This window comes from Gasterosteus aculeatus, chromosome 3, assembly GCF_964276395.1.
Source record: "Gasterosteus aculeatus chromosome 3, fGasAcu3.hap1.1, whole genome shotgun sequence".
NCBI lineage: Eukaryota > Metazoa > Chordata > Actinopteri > Perciformes > Gasterosteidae > Gasterosteus > Gasterosteus aculeatus.
Window position 1 is genome coordinate 10,272,739 of NC_135690.1, and position 19,426 is coordinate 10,292,164.

At 43.2% G+C, this 19,426-nt stretch overlaps 1 protein-coding gene across 3 annotated transcripts; it reads right to left on the bottom strand.

Annotated features, from left to right (window-relative positions):
- Window positions 1-1,881: 1,881 nt before the first annotated feature.
- Window positions 1,882-16,460, bottom strand: tbl1xr1b (TBL1X/Y related 1b). Of its 3 annotated transcripts, none has more exons than XM_040171610.2 (16): window positions 16,218-16,460; window positions 14,140-14,204; window positions 12,403-12,506; window positions 12,117-12,262; window positions 11,715-11,940; window positions 10,340-10,472; window positions 8,461-8,602; window positions 7,979-8,042; window positions 7,795-7,892; window positions 5,807-5,867; window positions 5,372-5,493; window positions 5,063-5,137; window positions 4,851-4,978; window positions 4,372-4,537; window positions 4,142-4,243; window positions 1,882-4,064 (listed from the first exon to the last, which is right to left on the bottom strand). In XM_040171610.2, exons 3-16 carry the CDS (start codon window positions 12,458-12,460, stop codon window positions 4,038-4,040), a joined length of 1,548 nt encoding a protein of 515 aa, XP_040027544.2. In that variant the 5' UTR covers window positions 12,461-12,506; window positions 14,140-14,204; window positions 16,218-16,460; the 3' UTR covers window positions 1,882-4,037. The 3 variants fall into 3 exon arrangements, with proteins under 3 accessions (XP_040027544.2, XP_040027543.2, XP_040027545.2); XM_040171609.2 differs by having other exon boundaries at window positions 15,796-16,438; XM_040171611.2 differs by having other exon boundaries at window positions 15,792-16,438.
- Window positions 16,461-19,426: the final 2,966 nt, after the last annotated feature.

A 19,426-nucleotide genomic window follows, 5' to 3' on the forward strand; every position in this document is an offset into this window, starting at 1 on the left:
CCCACCTCAACCTCCCTCTACGAACCCTTCCAATCCGGCTTACGCTCGAAACCCAGCATGGAAACCCCCCTACTGAAAATCGCAAATGACATTCTCCGGTCTGCGGACTCTGGTTCCTCACCATCCTCCACCTCCCGAGTCACTCACGGTGTCCCCCAAGGTTCCGTGCTTGGTCCCTTCCTCTTCGTCATTTACATTCTTCCCCTTGGACAAATCATCCCTCGTCATGGCTTCCAACTTCCACGGCTACGCCGACGACACCTAACTCTACTTCTCCTCCAGGACCATCACCGCAGTCATCCACTCCACTCTCACTGCCTGTCTCACTGACATATAATCATGGTGTTATGTTCCCTGCTAGGGTCCGGCAACATAACAAAAACAAACGAGATGGAAAATAAGGAATAAGGAACGTCAAAGGTGCAGAAGCAGCATGAAGAGGCGAGCGAACAGGAGAAGAAGGCTGCGAGCCTTGCAATGAATCAGCTGAAGGAACTGGTGCAGTGATGGAAAGACTTTTTGTGGCCAATTCCAACTCCAGCTTGCGTAACTCGAACTGGCGTTCCTCGCACTCCCTCTGTCTGTCCTTTTCAACCGCTTCATATTCCAGTTCTCTCAAGTCAAAATCAACCTCCAATTTCTTAATTTCAATTTCTTTTGCAATCTCCTTTTCTTTGACACTTCGATTTTCTCTCTCAACCCTTAATTTAGCCGTTCGATATTGCAGTTTACACTCCTGGAATTTATATTCCCGTAGTTTGAGTTCCTGTTCCGATGAACTTCTAGCAGCTGACAACTGAGAAGCAGGATGAAAAAGAGGACTTTCCTCTCCCTCAGGAAGGAACTCCCTATCTACTAGGCCTGCAAAAACAGCCTTGAGCAAAAACAAACGGAATGGAAAATAAGGAACGTAGCAGCCAATAGTAACTCAAACTCAACTGCAATAAATCTGAAACACTCATCGTCGGCCCTCCCACCCTCATCCGCTCAGCCCAGACCGTCTCTCTCAACATTGATGGCTCCATCGTCCCCCCCTCCTGCCTGCTCCGCAACCTCGGTATCATCATCGACCCATTTCTTTCCTACCGCATGACACCCACATCACCAAGACTGCGTTCTTCCACCTTAGGAACATTGCACGGCTCAAGGCCTCCCTCTCCATCTGCCACCACCGACATTCTCATCTCTGCCCTCATAACCTCCAGACTTGACTACTGTAACAAAATCCTCACCAAACTCCAATATGTGCAGAACTCTGCCGCTCGACTGCTCACATCACCCCGGTCCTATGCAACCTCCACTGGCTCCCGGTAAAATACAGGGTAGACTTCAAAATATTACTCATCACCTAGAAAGCCCTAAACAACCTGACACCTTCCTACCTCTTAGACCTCCTCCCAATCCACGTTGATTTCTTTTTTCTAGTTTCTGTCGATTTCTATTATCTGTACTTTTCCCTTTTACATTGTAAAGCGTCTTTGGGTACACAGAAAAATGATATAAAATATATATACACTTTCATTTTTTTTATATCTTCGATACAGAAAAGTGGTCGTTGCATTGCGCATTGAACCATTATAGACATACTTGCATGAGTTTTCATATGTAAAAACTCCAGGCCAAATGTTTGACTTATAGGTTTGCAATTAACAGTGAAGAGAAAGCCAAAGCCGGGGGTCTTTGTCTTCTAGGTAACACCAATGTACATTCAATGGCAATCAATCCAAAAATGTGTTATTTAAGAAACATTTATCTGGAACAAAACGATGGACGAAGCAGCGAACAACCGCTGAAGTCCTGTCAGCCACAAAATCTACACAGAAAAACTGGTGATTCAAGAACTCCTTCGATGAAGACACCAAGGAAGAAAAAGCAAACACATTATTATCAAAATAGATTTTATTATAGACCTTCTGAAATCTGAGTGATGTTGAGAACAGTCAGTTCAGGAGGCTGCAGACTGCAGCCATGTGTGAGAGAGAAAGAGAAAGTACAACATCGGTGAGGCCAAAGGCCAAGCAACAAAAAGAAGTTGGTATTTACATGTTCTGTGATAATACAATGACAATTAAATCCAGATTTCATTACAGTTTTTCATCTTGTGTACGTAGCTACAAATAAATCATTACAAAAGTTTTGAGAAGTACAAAACCTTCAAGGGGTCTCTGACGTAGCAAAGATAGAATAAGGTTAGTACTTTCCGAAGCGGCACAAAGTAGCAAACACACACCTGAAAGCCGTGTAAACACTTATCATCTAAAAACAAAATGTTATAAAATACCTTTCCACCGTCATAGATGTCATTGGAAATAGTGTCTTTGTAGTACGATCCAATCACTGCTGACTGTGGTAAGCAAACTTCAAAATACTCTAACTTCAGTACAAAACCTTCCAACACAAGTAACTGACGGGGTGTGTGTGTGTGTGTGTGTGTGTGTGTGTGTGTGTGTGCGTGCGTTAAGCCATTAGTCGTCAGGGCTGAGAGATTAGACATGGAATGCCATAAAGTTGTCTTCTTAGAGGTCAGACACTTTCTGCAGATTCATCTTTCAATGAGACGCGTCCATGACGGCTTGAATAAAAGCAAAGAAAACTTCAAAGAGGATTTCTCTCCGCATTCGTTCCTATGACTTTAATCTTAGTTTATTTGAAAAAAAACATTCCTCATGGTCACAACCAACAAGAAAAACCTCAGATTCTCCATTTCAAGCGTGAAGTAACTTTAAAAGCCTCCATTGGCGCACAAAAGTCTCACCCGTGAACCCACAAATATATTCAGATACAATATATAGAATTACATGCTGATGCCATGTTACTTTGAGTCATATTCTGCTATTCAACAAGCAGACGTGCCTCAAGAACACTAACAAAAGTGCCACCGCTGCCTGCATCGGCCGACGGGCAACGACTGGACTGCTGGACCAACTGGGAAACAAACTCCGGCCGGGAAGTGAAACTCAAGCCTGATGTTTAATGAGCACGCGGGGGAACAGGACACGATTAGCACGGCGCAGTCGGGTCATCATTCAGCATTAGTTAGCAACCAGTCATTAATACAGGAAACAAGCACAATTACGACTTATTTGTTCACATCAGATGGATGCGAGCGGTTATAGACCTGCTGTCCCCCCTCCCTCCCTCTCCCTCCCCACAGGGCACGATTCTCCTTTGGCTCGTCGCCTCACTACGGACACAAGAACAGGGCGGCCGTCTGATCACGAGCTCGAGACCCAACCAGGGCGAGTTTGCTGCCGGACGCTGGAAGGTGACTTCACATCGGAGTTGGTGTCTTTCTGGCCAGCAGACTGAGAGACCAGTTACAAAGATCTTTTTTTATGGGAGTTCTTTAGCGCTCTATATTGACCTGATGAATTGGGCACACCTGAAAAACATTTCTGAAGGATAGTTGCAAAAACAAAGGACAGTTCAGCCTTTTATTAACTGTTTTAAACTTTGTTGAAAAATCTCAATTGTGACTCGGACATGTTAGATAAAAAAGAGCCCATAAAATGAGAAACTAATTCCATCTTCTCAGCCATACATCTGCATTATTGATGAACTGATCTGATAAACAGCTTTGAACAACCATTGTAAAAGACAATAATTGCCCCCTCCTCCCCCTCCTCTCCCGCCCCACATGTACAGTAATAAAAAACCTGCAGAGATCAGTCAAATCCAAAACAATAATGTGCACAGGACATCAAATGCTGACATATGCAATATGCACACACCAACAGAAGAACACATCTTTAGAATTCTGGTACAAAGGACATAAAACAGGAAAGCAAGAAGAATCCTAACGTTTTGGTTCGCACGTGATGGGTCCGACACGTTTGCACAGTTACAGAGACGGCTTGCACAGGTGTCCGTACAGACCTGATGCTTGTGCATATGAACTGTGTGTGGCGACGGTGTGGTTCTTTTGTGTACATAGTGACGGCATCTGACTGCAGCAGTGTGGCGCACAGGCAGGGGCAGTCCCTCATTTTGGCTATGTACACATTCGTAGTCGGTCCACTGCTGCCCCCTCACGAGTGTCATTTCCTCAGGTCCAACACGCAGACCTGCAAGAACAGAGAGGACGACAGTCTGACACAATGCTGTGGAGCAGCGAGAGGCGGAGCCCGCGGGAAGAACTCACCGATCCGTCCGACGCGCTCGCTCCCACTTTGTCCCCCGTGGCGTTCCAGCACACTTCGAAGATTCCTCCGGTCCCCCGGTAGCTGTGAACTAAAGCACCCGTCTGAGGAAACACACACACATACACATATCAGCAATGAAATATATTCCGCCCTTGTATTCATGTAAAGTGTGTCCAGTCATTTGGGCTGTGGTAAAATGTGGTTAGATTTTGAAAGCATTTCCCCGGACCTGAGTGTTCCAGATGTGGACACACTTGTCAAAGGAGCCGCTGGCGAGGTGCCGGCCGTCGGGACTGAAGGCCACGCTGTAGACGGGCTCCTGGTGGCGGGTCAGAGTGTGGATGCACACGCCGCGCTCCACGTCCCACAGACGCACAGTGGAGTCGAACGATGCACTGAGAGACGGAACAGAGCGAAGAACGAGCTGAGGGAACCAACATACGGATCTGAACGGCTCGCCCTTCTCGCTTTATCATGTGAATCAGTTGATACACTAACAAGTATCAATTACCTCCCAATCCGATACAATAGCATACTTGTGTCTTTCAGTAATAACACGATTGTCACGGTCAGTTTGCCACTCCTGCTCTGACACGTTAGGAGTTTAGGATCGGCGAGGTTGGGATTATGGAACGGGAGGCTACGGATCTCTCAGCTGTAACATACGGTTTGTTCCTTAAGATGCTCGGGTACCGCTGTGTGCCCTACCTGGCCAGCATGAGGTTGGCGCTGGGATTGTTGGTCCCAGGGCCTGTGGGGCTCCACTTGATGGTGTAGATTTCTTTACTGTGGGCCTGGAGGTCGTGGACGCACAAGTCCTGCTTCATGCTCCAGATCTAAACCGGAGAAGAGACCGGCTTTTATCACCACGTCCGTCGGCACGCTTGATGCAGCTACATGTGCACGATAATCGCACTGACCTTTAGTGTCATGTCATCGGAGCAGGAGGCCAGCAAGCTGCCAGTGGGATCCCACTTGATGGCGTTCACCTCATTCTAGTGAGCAAGATTTCAGTTACAAAACAGTACAAAGCAACTGGACCGGTACGTGATATAATAAATGCACTTCCTCTACTAAGAGGTTTATAAGCCAATGCCTCCCAGTAAGTGAGGGACTTTCCTCTTAGGGTCCTTGTTAGACTTAAGAATAAATACACCTTAAGGGCATTAATTATCTTTCATCAGAAGCTTTCGTGAGTCAATGCCAGAATCCATATTGTTCCGTCTCACCGTGTGTCCCTGGAAAGTCTTGACAGGCCGGTCCTGACCCAGCTTACACACATGGATGCACATGTCCGTGCTGCAGGAGGCAAACGTGTTGTTGCTCTGCCAGTCCACGTCCAGAGCGGGCGCTGCAGGGAGGCAGAGGCACAGCTTAGAGCTGCTGCAGCAGTGTGGTGTGCGGAGAAGGAGCACGAGGACAAAAGACGTAACCAATATCACAGCCTGACACTAGTTTTCGTACTGCCACGTCGGGTCTGGGAATTCACGTTGACCATTCTTGAAAAGGCAGAGCCGTTGTACTAAAGTGTGTAAAGAAAAGTTTGGCTGAATATGGCTTGCGGCCAGATCAGTTAAGCTTAATTAAATGATATGAGACTATCATCAATATGATCTCAGCAAAACCAAATCCGTCTAGACTGCACAAGGACTCCCATCACTCACCGGAGTGGAAAGGGAATTGTTGTTTTGCCTCTCCTGTGTGGGCGTCCCAAATAATTGTTGTCTGTGTGGAGGAGGACATTTTCATTATTAATACTAAACCAGTAACGTTCATGTCATGAATTGAATAAAAACACAGACATACAACATAGAAGAGGATGCTCTTATTCAACACCAGTTGACCTGAACAATGGGAGCGAGTTACACGGTGACGGTAACATATCACACACACATTTTCATGCCTCACAGCCTTCAGCTTTTTAGCATTCAGATGAAAGCTCAAGGTGACTCTGCGCATGCAAATATATTTGTGTACACTAGATGGCCACATTGGACACAGGAGGTGGGCCTGTCTGGCTCTGTAGCCCGTCAGTCTGTAACATCTGGGAATGTACCAGGAGCCCTACGTGCAGGGATCTACTGAGGACGGACCCTTCGAGCACGTCCACGCAGAGCTTCCATTTGCAGCTTTTCAGCTCCGCCGGCACTCGGCACGAAGGAAACTCGTACCGATCGCATGCGTTTTAATGACACACCAGCTACTCAAATGCGCCTCCCGATACGCATCACTAATGGAGCCACGTTAGGAGAGGCTGATTAGTCGGAGAAGGGCACCATGGAAGTTATTTCACAATAATAAGAAAACAAAAGCCAGACCAACGCTGTCAAACAGGAACCGGCCGTCCATTCTCTGCAAGGCCTTTCGAAATAAATCTGTGTCTCATTTGTTCAGAGATTATTAAAAGCTGCAATGTGAAGCAGCTGATCTTTTGAGAAAACGTACACACTCGCATCCAAAACGAGGTCACAGAAAATAAAAAGCCAGGCACGCTATCTTTCACTTCACAATTGGATTGGATTGAAAGCAGCAGCAAGATACAGATTTAAAAAATGAAGTACTACATTTTAAGCTTTATGTTTTTAAAATGCAGCATTTATTTTTTACGTGAAAGATCAAAGACTTAACATAATGTTTGTATTATTATACTATGTATTAATGAATTCATCTAGTGTCAATTGAAAAACTGACAATAAATAAAGTTGAGGTATTATTGAATTTAGATGTTTTTATTCAGGTGTCAATAAAACTAATTCAATAGTACTAAATTAGAGCGCAAGTGAGACATTACTGTGATGTTTCTCTTGAAGTGGAGACAGATTGTGCCTCACCTTCCAGTTCCCATTCAGAGGGCTGTCACGCTCAAAAGGATTATCCATCAACATTTTTACACACGATAGATTATTTCTCATTGTTACTGCTATTTTCAAAACACTGCATATTTTTAAAGATGCATTATCAAAAACCAGATGACTTTGCTCCCACAATATTTTTCGGTTCAATATTAGTAATGAATGGAACAGCTGTGTCTCCTTGAAGGTTAAAAAAATGATTGCAAAGAAAACCAACAATGAAAAACAGCTCTTGTTTTCAAAAAGTCGTAATCCTCCTAAGGGAGATTTTGGTGATATTTGAGTAAATATAGTTGTTTAAAAAAGATGATTCCACCGCTGTATGAAACAGACATAACAATTAAAAACACCCTGTTTAACTACTAACCCTTAAATAATTTTTGATTCATTATACCATTTATCAAAATAAAATACAATCATTTAGTTCCTAATCATTTGCACAGTGTGTTTTTATGCAAATAACCAATAGATGACAACGAGGTGAAAAGGTAGCATTTATCATTTTTGACAGTTTACATTGAATTCTTATCGGTTGAATATTCTTTGGGACGTTGGTAAAATACGTTATTCTAATTACTGGTAATTTTCTCCCACATTTTTGAATAATTCCACACTCCAGTCAGTCATATATCATATTTAAGAACCATCCAGGTGTTACATCCCTCTTTAACACAGTGTTATAATGTCACACTTTTAGTTTCCTTTACAGTGGTAATTCAAAATAAGCAAAAAGTGACCCAAAAAATCCTTTGGCAAACTCATTCTTCTAAAAATCCAAATCTTAAATCAGTGAGCCTTACCTTGTCTACGCCAGCACTGAGGATGAAGTTTCCTTTCTTGTTCCACTTGAGTGCAAATATCGGCCCTTTATGCTGACCCAAAGTACTGGCCAGGTTACCTGAAAATATTACACATTTAGCACAGCGTAGGAAGTGAGCAGAAGCACTTCATCGTCCGTGCGTCCTGGCAACCCGCTGGTCTTACCGTCTTTTGTCCATATTCTAGCAAAGCCATCGTACGAGCCCGTTGCTAGCAGCGTCCCCTCGCTCTGAGACAAGGACAGAGTTTCAAGTCACATCAGTTTCAAGCTACATGCATCTTTCTCAGTTTTTATTTACATACGAATTTGGCCGAGCGTTACTGTTAAATGGCACTTCATCAAGGAGAAACATGAAGATGGAAGTAGTTAATTAAAGACAAGAAACGGAGCTGATTTGCTGTTGAGAACTGACTTGTACAGGTCAGATAAAAAAAAGTTTGCAGCTGAGCAGCATTAAAAGCCCCCCTCCCCGTGGGAGTTATCTGGAACCCCCATATATCTGGAAGACGGAATGCCTTCCAAGCAGAAGGGGTCCCCCCCCCCCCCCCCCCACTCTCTTACTAGAACTGCCCTCAGTGGAACAGACGTAACACATCGACGGTTCAAACCCCCACACCCACACCCACACACACACACACACACTCACATTCCAGTCAAGTGAGGTGACGTCTTTGTTGCTGGGTACGTCCTGACCCCCTTCCCGTATGCAGTGCCTCAGAACCAGCTGAGTGGACCCGCCCGTACTGTTCTCAATCAGGTTCCAGATTCGTGCTGTCGAGTCCCCGGACCTGTGAACGCACACACACACACACACACACACACACACACACACACACAGACACACACCATTAGGCCGCTAACATGGCTTCGACTCTCATAATCCGTACTGAAAGTGATATAAAACTGACCATCGCTGCTCTTTAGTAGGGTTGAGGTTTGAAAGCATTTTATGGAACCTGAACCCAGTATCAAATCCAAAATCTTTTTAAATCCCTATCAAACCTTTTCACATCATCTGTTGAGGAAAAAGGAGAAAGAAGTTTTACAAGCACAAAACTCATTAACTGTACGGCCCCTAACGGAACTTTGTTGAGGTGTGCTGATGCGGAGAAGCAGGCCTGCTGGATAAGTTCCTCATTTGTTGTTTGGAAAAGTTAAATACAAACTACTAATAATGATAATACAAATTGGTCCATGTGCTGTGAACTAATTGATGTTCTGGATTACAATAAACTTCGTTTTGGATTATGGTGATTGACATTTTTTTAGTCATCAGAAAAGTCATCAGACAAATTTCCACTTGTATCTCCAATGTCCACCAATAACTTCTTTTAGTCAACAACTGACTTTTAAATCTGATTAAAAAAAGTTGTGTGGAACATTTGCTTCAGCTCCATTCCTCCCTGTTTACATCATTGATGGGCAGTGAATTCCCGCGTGAGGGTTCTTATTGCGCTCTCCTGTGAATTGGTTTCCGCATGTGATCGGGTACGTTTGCTCTGAAGGGTTTGGCTGTTAGGAGTGACGCTTCACACCGACTCTCTCCGCGGTCTTCGAACATCGGAGACCAACACTTGACCTTTTTGTAGAACACCACGTGGAAAGACTTGTGACATTTATTTATCAATTACAGTGAAAAAAGACGTTGGTGTGCAGCAGCGGACGGACTGCTGCTGCTGCTGTCCCGCTCGGGATGAGACATCTTATATCGATGGGTTTCATTTTTCTATGCTAATCTTTCATTGGTCAAAATGTCTGTATTTTGAAGAGTCTTTGGTTGACTGTGATATAGCCGAGCTCTTGTTTTTGTGCCAACTCTGTTCTTTTGTTTGGTTGAAAAATAAAATTAAAAAAATAATCTGAAGCCACGAGTTTCCACCTAGTGTGCGAGTCACCAGCATGGAGATCTGTTTCGATATGGGGACTTGTGCATTTTGCTTGCTTTGACCCTCCACAACAAAAGGAGGATGCAGTGAAAAGCAGTAGAGTGAACAGAACCCTCCTCTTGAAGCAACTTGTCTGGTTTTGCTTAAGACAGAGGAAATAGTCTGGGTTGTTAAAGATGATGAATGAAAACAAACTTTCGCACAGGTGGCTCCTCAAGTCCACTATTGAGCAGCCAAATTAGTGTACAAAAAACCAATGACTTGAGTCAACAAAGAAGAAGGACTCACAAAAAAGGCTCACTCTCCCAAACCTGTTGTCCCCGAAGAAGACAATAATACATGTTCAGATAATCAGCTAAATGACCAGTAATGAATATTTTACTTTAACTCACGGAGGTCATTTTATGTTAAATAGGATAAATAAGCCTACTCTTGGCCAGAAACTGGAGTAGAATGTCATTAAAACCACATTACTACTAAATGTAAAAAAATGCTAATAACTTTACTCACTTCCTGCATTAAGACAATAATGCATTCATTGTCAACTGTCTCTGTAGGAACAACATGTTCCCACAATATTCTTAACCAGGGAGCGTGCGTTATGACCAGCGAAGCGATGGATGAGGTGGAGCTACTGACCCGGAGGCGAGGAGGTCGTTCACTGGGTTCCAGGCGCAGATAAAGACTTCGGATTCGTGTCCTCTCAGCACCATGGCTTTGCTTTGCGGGATTTCCACGTCCCTGTCCACCTCCATCATCTCAGAGTGGTGATCTACAGAAAGGTTACCAAACAACGGAATACATGAGCTATCGTTACGAAGATGAGGAGGATTATGGCGTATTATTAAGATTTGATTAACAATAGATTATTCAATTTAAAAGTAATAGCCAGCGTTTTCCTACTTTTCTGGCCCACTTTTTCTTTACGGCTAAGTGTATGAACAAAAAACTATTTAAGCCCCAGCAGAGACTCATGGGGAAAGTCTGACATCATCCGATTTCCTACGAACCGGAGCAATTCCCCAGCAGGATGGCAGAGGAGCTGGTTCTCGACATGGCTCAACAACCATGTTCAGAGTGTAAACCAGCTTGAATACCCAACAGTTGCGGATTTTAGGAGCACGGTGTTCTTGTTATTGCATGACTAAGAGTGGTTATAGTAAGCCGCGGCGTGTCCAAATAAATAGCCACTATTCACGTTATGGAGCCCATGTAGGACACTGCATGGCAGTAAGCCAATGCTGGACCCGTCTTTAGCACAAACGAACCTGAATCCATCCCTCAGCGCTCTGTGTAATGGGATTCTGAGGCTCAGCGCGTTATTTTGATTACAGCCCGTTAGGTGGTTTTGAGGAAAAAACAACCAGACCCCATTTTTTCCTTTTTACGCTAAAACAAACAAACAAAGTATGTTCAGGGAAAAAGTGAGTAAAAACAGGAAGGACCAGACCACGAGGAAACACATGTGCCAGTTTCAGGAAAACACCATTGTAGCTTTGAGTAATATCAGGCAACCCACAGAGCGTTTACAAAAAAAATAAATCCAAATGTTTTTACTGCAGCCGTCAAGCGAAAACAACCCGCAAGACGCCCCATTGGTTTATCTTACTGCACGCTACTTCAAATATACTTTGCTATGTACTTTTATACAACACAGCCCGTCTTTGTAGAACTCAGGTCTTTTGTTTATTAGACTGACAAAAATAACAATGTTTCCTTTTCTTTCAGTGATGTTATTTATCACCACACCTTTTATCAACAGTCTGCAGAATAAACCAAATGGCGTTTGCGAAGATTATAACAGAATTAATGCCAATAATGGAGTTAAACAGTTTACACCAAATCTTATCAACATGAATTTGATAATATTAAAGCGTTAAACAAAAAAGTGTATAATTCTGAGTAAGAATCATTCCTTGATTTTGGATGACTATTCCCTCCACAGAGCACAAGAACACCAACCCTTTGATAAGGAGCTGATACAGTCAGTGTTCACAATCATGGGCTAGCTTACTGGCCAAGGCGTGGGATCCGTTCTCCTCCCCGTTGGCAGCAGGCTCTCCGTTCTTGGTGCTTCCCTGAGGCCCCGTCCCGCTGCCGGCCGCCTGCTGCTGCTGCTGCTGCTGCTGCTGGGCCAGCTTGTCCCTGTAGGCCTGCTGCCTGGTCTGGACCACATCTGGCATTACGGCGTCGATCAGAGACAGCGACTCGATGGGCCGCCCGTCAAATAAGGTCCCATCCTACAGAGGCAACATATTTATATTCATTATCCTGAAGATCATCCACCAATTCAGAAACAACGTTCAATCCAGAGAGCGTTCTGGAGTCAAAATAAAGCTGACGGGGCACCACTTCTTGCCAACGTGTTGTGGCGCTACAGTCATTAGTAGTGAACAGTGTAGAGAGGGAGCTTGACCTCATTGATGCTGACTTCAGCCTCCACATACTGCAGGCCCTTCTGGATGATGGAGATGAGGGCAGCAGGGGGCACAAGGGCTCCATTGATGTTGGACTGGCTGATGTGGCTCTCTATGCCGAAGGTGAATGCTGAGTGGGAGAAGCCTTGAGGAGGCACGGGTGATTGGGAAGGTAGGATGGTGTCAAAGATCAATTACAAAAAGTCAGGAGCAGAACTGCACAATGTTGCATTCTAAATATTTAAAAAGTAAATACAACAGAGATTTACCTAAAAAATGACTTACCTGATTCTTGCAGGTATCTGTAAACCAGGAAATTGACTTCATCACTGCTTATGCTCATTTTTAGTCCTGGTGATTAAACCATTGGGTCAGCATAGGATACGAGCCTGTAAAAGCCAACCACAGAGAGGGAATCTTGCTTAATTAAGCTTTGGTAGTGTTAAACACCTAAGAACAGCTGAGAAAAGGTTTGAGTAGTAAGCAAGGTAATGATAGTTAAAGATGATATGTTATACGCAGGGGCACTGTGCCAAAGAGCAGAGGAAAGTACAGGCACACACACACACACACACACACACACACACACACACACACACTATGGTGTTACACTACGAGCTCACTAACAAACTGGCACACACTGTGAAAAGAGAGAAGAGGAAGAAGATCAAATATCACCTCGCTTGACCTAGATCTTGCAATTTCCATACAGAGATGCAGAACAAGGCAAGCTGTGATCTATCTGGTGCATGGTAATGTTTTGGCTACCGAAGCCTTCTAGCACTCGGCAGGGCACCAGTTTCCATTCATTAACCTACAACTGGGAATAATTATCAGCTGTCTTGGCAAAGCATGCTGGGAAGTTTGGACCAAAATGTCCAGAATAAATGGGTTTTAAACCTCAGCAATAATAGATTCTACAGCGCTTGCATCTGGGCTCCTCATTCATTTATGCAGAACCCGCACTGTTGAAATGGGACTGTGGAAATAAACAAGGGGTCTGGACGGAGGACTGTTTCCAATACGCCAGCCTGCTGAAAAGTCAACATGTCTCCTGCAGTTTCCCAGAGGCTGAGGTCCAAGACCAACTGCACCAAGAGGCGTGGACTCTAGTAGAAGCATACCAGCTGTCGGGATTCAGGGTCCTGATGGCTCGTAGGCTCATGTTTCTAAAAACCCTGCTACCCGAACGATGACCGAACGTCTGTTGACCATAAATGCCAGACATTTTTCTACATAATGTAATTCTAACAAAATATTATATATTTTACCAGAACAGTTAACCCTACTTTAAATGTTGTTTAGGGTAGGATCAGTATAGTTATTGTTGATTCGGGTGGGATGGTTGGTACCATCTTGTACAAGTGTAAAAAAGTATTAATCAAATTTAGTTTGAAATTTATTCAAAAATGTATTAATTTCTGGTTCTCTTTTCAAGCACGGAAACTTTGTCACGGAAAAATGTTTAGCCACCGCTAAACATTTAACAGAGTATCAAGTGCAGGTAAATACGTGATCCAGAATGCATTTAATAAAAAATAATAATTAAAAAAAATAATTTTGCAGCAAAAAAAATAAATCATGGCGCTGTTCGATTACAATGCCACATATGGCCTCATTCGCAGAACTCAACACAATCACAGACAACCTCAGTGTCAAAATGAAATCCCTCTAAAATGTAATATATAAGCTTTATAGTTTGTATAATTATCATACTTGCCAAAGAGTTAACATTATGATCTCAAAATGACAAAGAAATACCACTGATCAGTTTTGGTCCGTCTCGATGTTGTTGATACACTGACAGAGATTTCGCTCTTTCAACCAAGTCACATTTCCTCAGCTTATTGCTGAAAACAGGGTTCAACATTTACTATCAAGGGGACATTTTAAGCGGTGACCTATTCAAAGAGCTGTACCGACAACTAGTTATGCAGGCAATAGATATTTCAATGTGATTCAAAAAGCACACAAGCATGCAACCAAATAAAGGGTTTGACATTAAACAGTGGAATATATTACCCATGCGGTCGTGATGTCTTCAGATGTGCATCATAGCGCCGTAGTCCTCAGCAATTTTTCAGCCCCTGAGTGTAAAAAAAGAAATTGAGTGCTTCAAACAGATGAATTATACTAAAAAATCTGGAGTGGGCATCACAACTGATGCAGAGGGCAGTCGATATGTCGCCTATTCCCTTCAGTACTGTAAACAACTGTATCTATGATGTAATTACTACCACTAAATAAAGAAAAAGAAAAAAATACATGTAAGATAAATTCAATTATATAGTCTCGTTTAAGTGATTTTTAAACTTCCCACCATGTGTGATGGTTTGGAACATCACACATGGAACACTTTTGCTCATGTTAACGTGTTTCAGTCTTGGCTGAGCGGGAGAAGAAGCATATAGGACAAATCAAACACACATACACCTGTCAGTCCTGTGACAAGTTATCTTAGTTAGAACCAGCGTGTCCATGTGGGTAAAAGGGGGGTGAGCAGAAAGTGTTGAGAACAAAGGGGCCATGTCGGAGAACAATAATATAAACTGGGTCAGCAATACAAAAGAAGCAAACACATCCTGTGGGTATTAGTGCAATACATGATGTATACGTGAAAGACAGTCAGGGGAAGTGTGCTGATGTCTTGTGTGTAGAGTAATTGAAACGGAAATGGTATTGGCACATAGTAGATGCTTGATGCCTGCAATTGTTGCTGACATCTGGTACCCCCCCCCCCCCCCCCCCCCATGGGGCCAATGACTGTAATGTCTTAACCACTATTTCTTTAAATGTGTTTTTTTTTTAGCTGGGGGGGGGGGGGTGGTGGTTCGGCTGTCCCTCCACGGGTATGGTTGAATAAGTGCAAGTACATGGTCATCTGCCGGATGCTAAACAAGCAAGCGAGCATGGAGAGCTACGTGAAATGTATCCCCCGCGCACAGCGCGACTCGGTGGGCTGGAGAAACTACAGTGTGCACGTTAGCAGACACGCTGCGCGGAGCAGATGATCGACTTCAACTAAAAGTCAAGTCACAATCAAATGTCCGCTCTTATACCGGGGAAACAATCAAATGCATCACAGCACGGTCTCAGTAAAACGCATCACTCATTTGCCGCTTTACTGTTCGTTAACGTCAACTTACTGTACCGACAGTCACTAAGTGGATGTACAGGGGAGCTGGGAACACACTTTATCCGCGCATGTTAGTCTGGGTAATTGTCCCGTTAACACGATATATTTGCCCCTTTTTGCTTCGTTGACAAATTAAATCGACGTATTAATCTACCGCCACATGGAACGCTCTAGTTCCACTTTGGTGACCTGGCGTTAGCACGCAGGCTAACATGCGTGTTATCATAGTTTCACGTTGTGGCGCTAACGGTCACCACACATGGCTGTCAGGCGATAATAGGCTGAATTTAATTTATTTGATTCGGGGCACCCACATTTAATAACACCATGACAAACTAGTGCATTGAAGCCATATGGTTTAGCGTTTACAGGTTTTTGGCTAACAATTGACTCCAATAACGTAAAGTTAGCTTCTTTGAAACAGCATTTCTGAGTACAGTGAAATCAGCTTGACATCACTTCTAAACCTGCTAGCACGCTAGCTATGTTGCTAACACTAGCATGCTATGCTAATGACAGCGTTGCTACAATCTCGTACCTACTTGGATAAAACCTTTCAATAGACGAGATCTTCCACAGCTCGTGTGTTCAACTCAGACCATGTTATCTCTTTAATCGATCGCAAGACCGGCTTTTTACGCACATGTATAACTATCGATATGTTATAATATTTAAACTTAAGCCCGGCGGTAAAGACCCAGCAACGGCTTCAGACGTTCGACTCGGTGGAGTGACCAGTCATGCAAAAATGAGCTGCCTGTAACTACTGTTATTCCAAAGCGCCGCTTTTTAACGCTCCACGTTATGAGCCGACGAAGGCAATGTGTTCACCGTCTCCTCTGTTAAATACTGCAAAATGGGATAGGTGACTTATGTAAGATTACTGTGAAATACAAATATACGTCACAACAGCAGTACTCGTACCGAGCATTACTAGGATATCAAGCTACGTTAGGTGACAAACCTAATTCTTCAAAGACCTCGTGGTTTGCTGAGGTGAAAGTCGCCCTCAAACGTTGAATTAAATGAGCTCCTGGTCCGTTTGACAGGTTCACGGCAAAATGGAGCCACATTTCCTAGTTGAAACCGACCAATGAGACGCAGTTGCAATGTATACCCGGGCCTCTGGAAGTTTGTCCCGTAGCCAAGCACTAGTCATAACAACGGTGCTCGCCCATCCCCCACTACACCCCATTTCTGCTTGTCCGGTCATCACTAGCCATGGCTTAAATGACACCCCGCCCCCTTTCCTTTGCTCGGTCATTCAGACTGGTAAAGTCAACAACAATCTTACGTCACCGTTGCAATATGCGTTTTACACCGTGTTTTTTTTCAGTGTACATAATCCATAACCATATTCACTCATCCAATGTTCCCAAACAAAGATTATTGCCTGACATTCATGCCCTGATTCTCTGTAAGATCTATGAAAGATTTGCACGAGTGTCTGCAGAGCTTCAACATTCTGTGTGTCATTCTGTCGTGGATCACAGTCACATTTACTGTAATTAGTTGCAGTTTAAGTGACGGCAATACCTCAACCTATTGTGATGTGAGATGATGAAATAGCATGACATTTGAATTTAATTAGGGAGCCTTGAATTAGTACAACAGCAGCAAGAGTGCAGTATGTACTTTTCAGTGCAGTGTTTTTCTTTTTTTCCTGTTATCAAAAACTTGCTTTGCTGGGAGCACAGATCCCCTTGCAATATCCCCTCTTCATTTATGACATCCCATGCATCCTTACAAACAAAGAACAACCATAACTTTAAAAAAAAATATATACATATATATATATATATGTTTTGTAAGGCAAATCATTTATTAATGCAAAAATGTCCCAGCATTTACCAAGTTGACAATAAAAATGTAGCCGAGGTACAGATTTAGCATGCAATTGGGTGATAAAAGTCTCATAGGGTACCCTGTCTGATTTACTGTGTTGTTGAGCGATGGATTATTTGTCAGGCGCTCTAAACCACTGCAGCCCGCTGACTTTGTGCCTCTTCTTCCTCAGCCTCTGAGCTGTTTGATCCTCCCTCTTCACAGTGCTCATCTGGTCCTTTGACAACATCCTTGCAGTTCCATCCATCTTGTCTAAGAACTTGAGCAACATATTCACCAATATGAATGGCAGTTGATACGGTATGTTATAATGCATTGCCTATTTTTATAAAACCTAGAGCAATATTAGGAGGATTCGACTCATTCTCTATTTGTAGTAGTTCATTCAAGGGTGATTTCCCACATTCTGCCTCTTGATTCTTTCTCCTCAAACTAGGAGGAACAAAAATCTGTTCTCTATCACTCCCACTGTGTGAGGGTGTTTTGGCTGCCAGCTAAGAAATGTGAAGCAAATTCCTCCTCTCCAAAGCTTTGTTTGCAGCATGCGATTCCATCCGCTGTGGACATTGTAAATTGACTGATCGCTTCTATAATACATGTACATACTGGACTTTAACGTACAGTCAAATAATATGTGTCCAGCATCAAATTTTCCAAATGTCTACAACACAAGTTGTTCTTGATAAAATAACATTATCACTAGTTCCCTCCATAAATGTGAGGATAGAAGGAATACATCAGTATCTGTGTGGGCGCGAGGAACTAATCTACAGGAGAATAACACAAGGTTGCTAGGGATGCGATGACAGCGGCAAGACTGATAAATATGTACCAGGGCTGTTGGTATTGTGTAATTTCTTGGATACTGGTACACGAGTGTCAGCCAGTTTTATCCCCTGCCTCAGCAACAGCAGGGTCGTGTTGTCATTTTTTGTGTGTAGAGAGGAAGTAAAACAAGCAAGATATTGCTTATATATTAAGATATATAGAGGCAGATAACAATTCATAGTCTTAGATTTTCATCTCTTAAAAATAGCAAATATATAAAGCTGTGAATAATAACTGGATACCCCGCCCCCTCCAAAGAGAGAGAGTTACAACCTGAAACTGTGTTACTTCTTTCAGCAGAGGGATGCACAGTAGTTGACTCTTTACAACACAAACCCACTGACCACCAAACACTGCCTTGGGTCCAAGCTACATGCCATATGTCAAATAACAGCAAATCAAATGTAGGACTCAACTTAACAGCTGAGACCCCACTGCATCATTAACGTTACATTCTGCTCATGTCTGCAAGAGAGTAACGGACAGGAAAAGAGGAAATGGGAGCAAGAGAGCAGACTGGAGCTCAGCTTCACTGCTTCCTCAGCAAGTGCTATTTTTAGAGGCCGATAAAACAAAGAAGTAGAATTGCCTTTCATCCCCCCTGTTTCACCTCCAAATGTGGTACTCAATAACAGTCTGCGTCTCTTTGTAGCCATGTGAAGGCAAATAAATATGCCTTTCCATCTGCCCTTGAGTTTCTTTGTTGTTGTCCTACAATACTTGTGCATATTCTTTTCTCGCTTAATGTATAAAAAATGGACTGTTCTTTTTTTTTCAGGCTAAATTTAAGCCCTGGGTATAATTAAATGGGAAAGCATGTGAGCTAGGAGGCAGGGAAGCTTTGGAGTTCTTTAGAGAGATATTTTTGTTCTACATTGTACGCTGTGGCTGGATGTGGCTTGGTGGATGGGGTGGATCTAAAGAGGAAAGCAGTACACGCTTCTCAGGATCTGACCCGATGCTGCGGCTGGGCCGAGATGGCTCACCCACACTGTGGTCTAAGCGAGAGAAAATCCTCCAGCTGTTCGGGCCAACATTGTCGGTGAAATCACAGCCCACATAACACGTCTCATAAGAGAACAATAACATCTACAGATTCAGTTTGTTTCAGGTCTAGCATGCAAAGCTAATTTTCTGGTGTATAGAACTGAATAAAATAAAAGAAGGCATATATTCCACCCGGCCACTTCAGGGTTTATGAGCATTCAGTCCATCAAGGAGACTCCTAGGAATTATTATTGTTCATTTTCTCAGAATCATATAAAAATAGGTCTAATTCTTTTACCTGGAAATATAGAGTTTCTATGGCAGCAATACAATATAATGGTGATGTGTGACTATGTTTTAATCGATTGGTAAGACAAAACAATAGCTTATGTCTGCAAATGTTCTCAGTCTTTATTTTTGCCTTAAAGAAAAAAATGTCTCTGGGGAATAAAGGTCAAATTGCGCCTTTACCAACAGACCACCTAATCGGTCTTTAGCAAGGTACTTTTCAAC

Bases quoted from the DNA above. Each gene is read 5' to 3' on its own strand.
- tbl1xr1b (XM_040171610.2), bottom strand. From the start codon at position 12,460: ATGAGCATAAGCAGTGATGAAGTCAATTTCCTGGTTTACAGATACCTG. The intron at 10,473-11,714 runs GTAAGCTAGCCC...ACCTTTCTGTAG, and splicing joins CGGATCCCACGCCTTGGCCA to ATCACCACTCTGAGATGATG. The intron at 8,603-10,339 runs GTCAGTAGCTCC...GTGCGTTCACAG, and splicing joins AACGACCTCCTCGCCTCCGG to GTCCGGGGACTCGACAGCAC.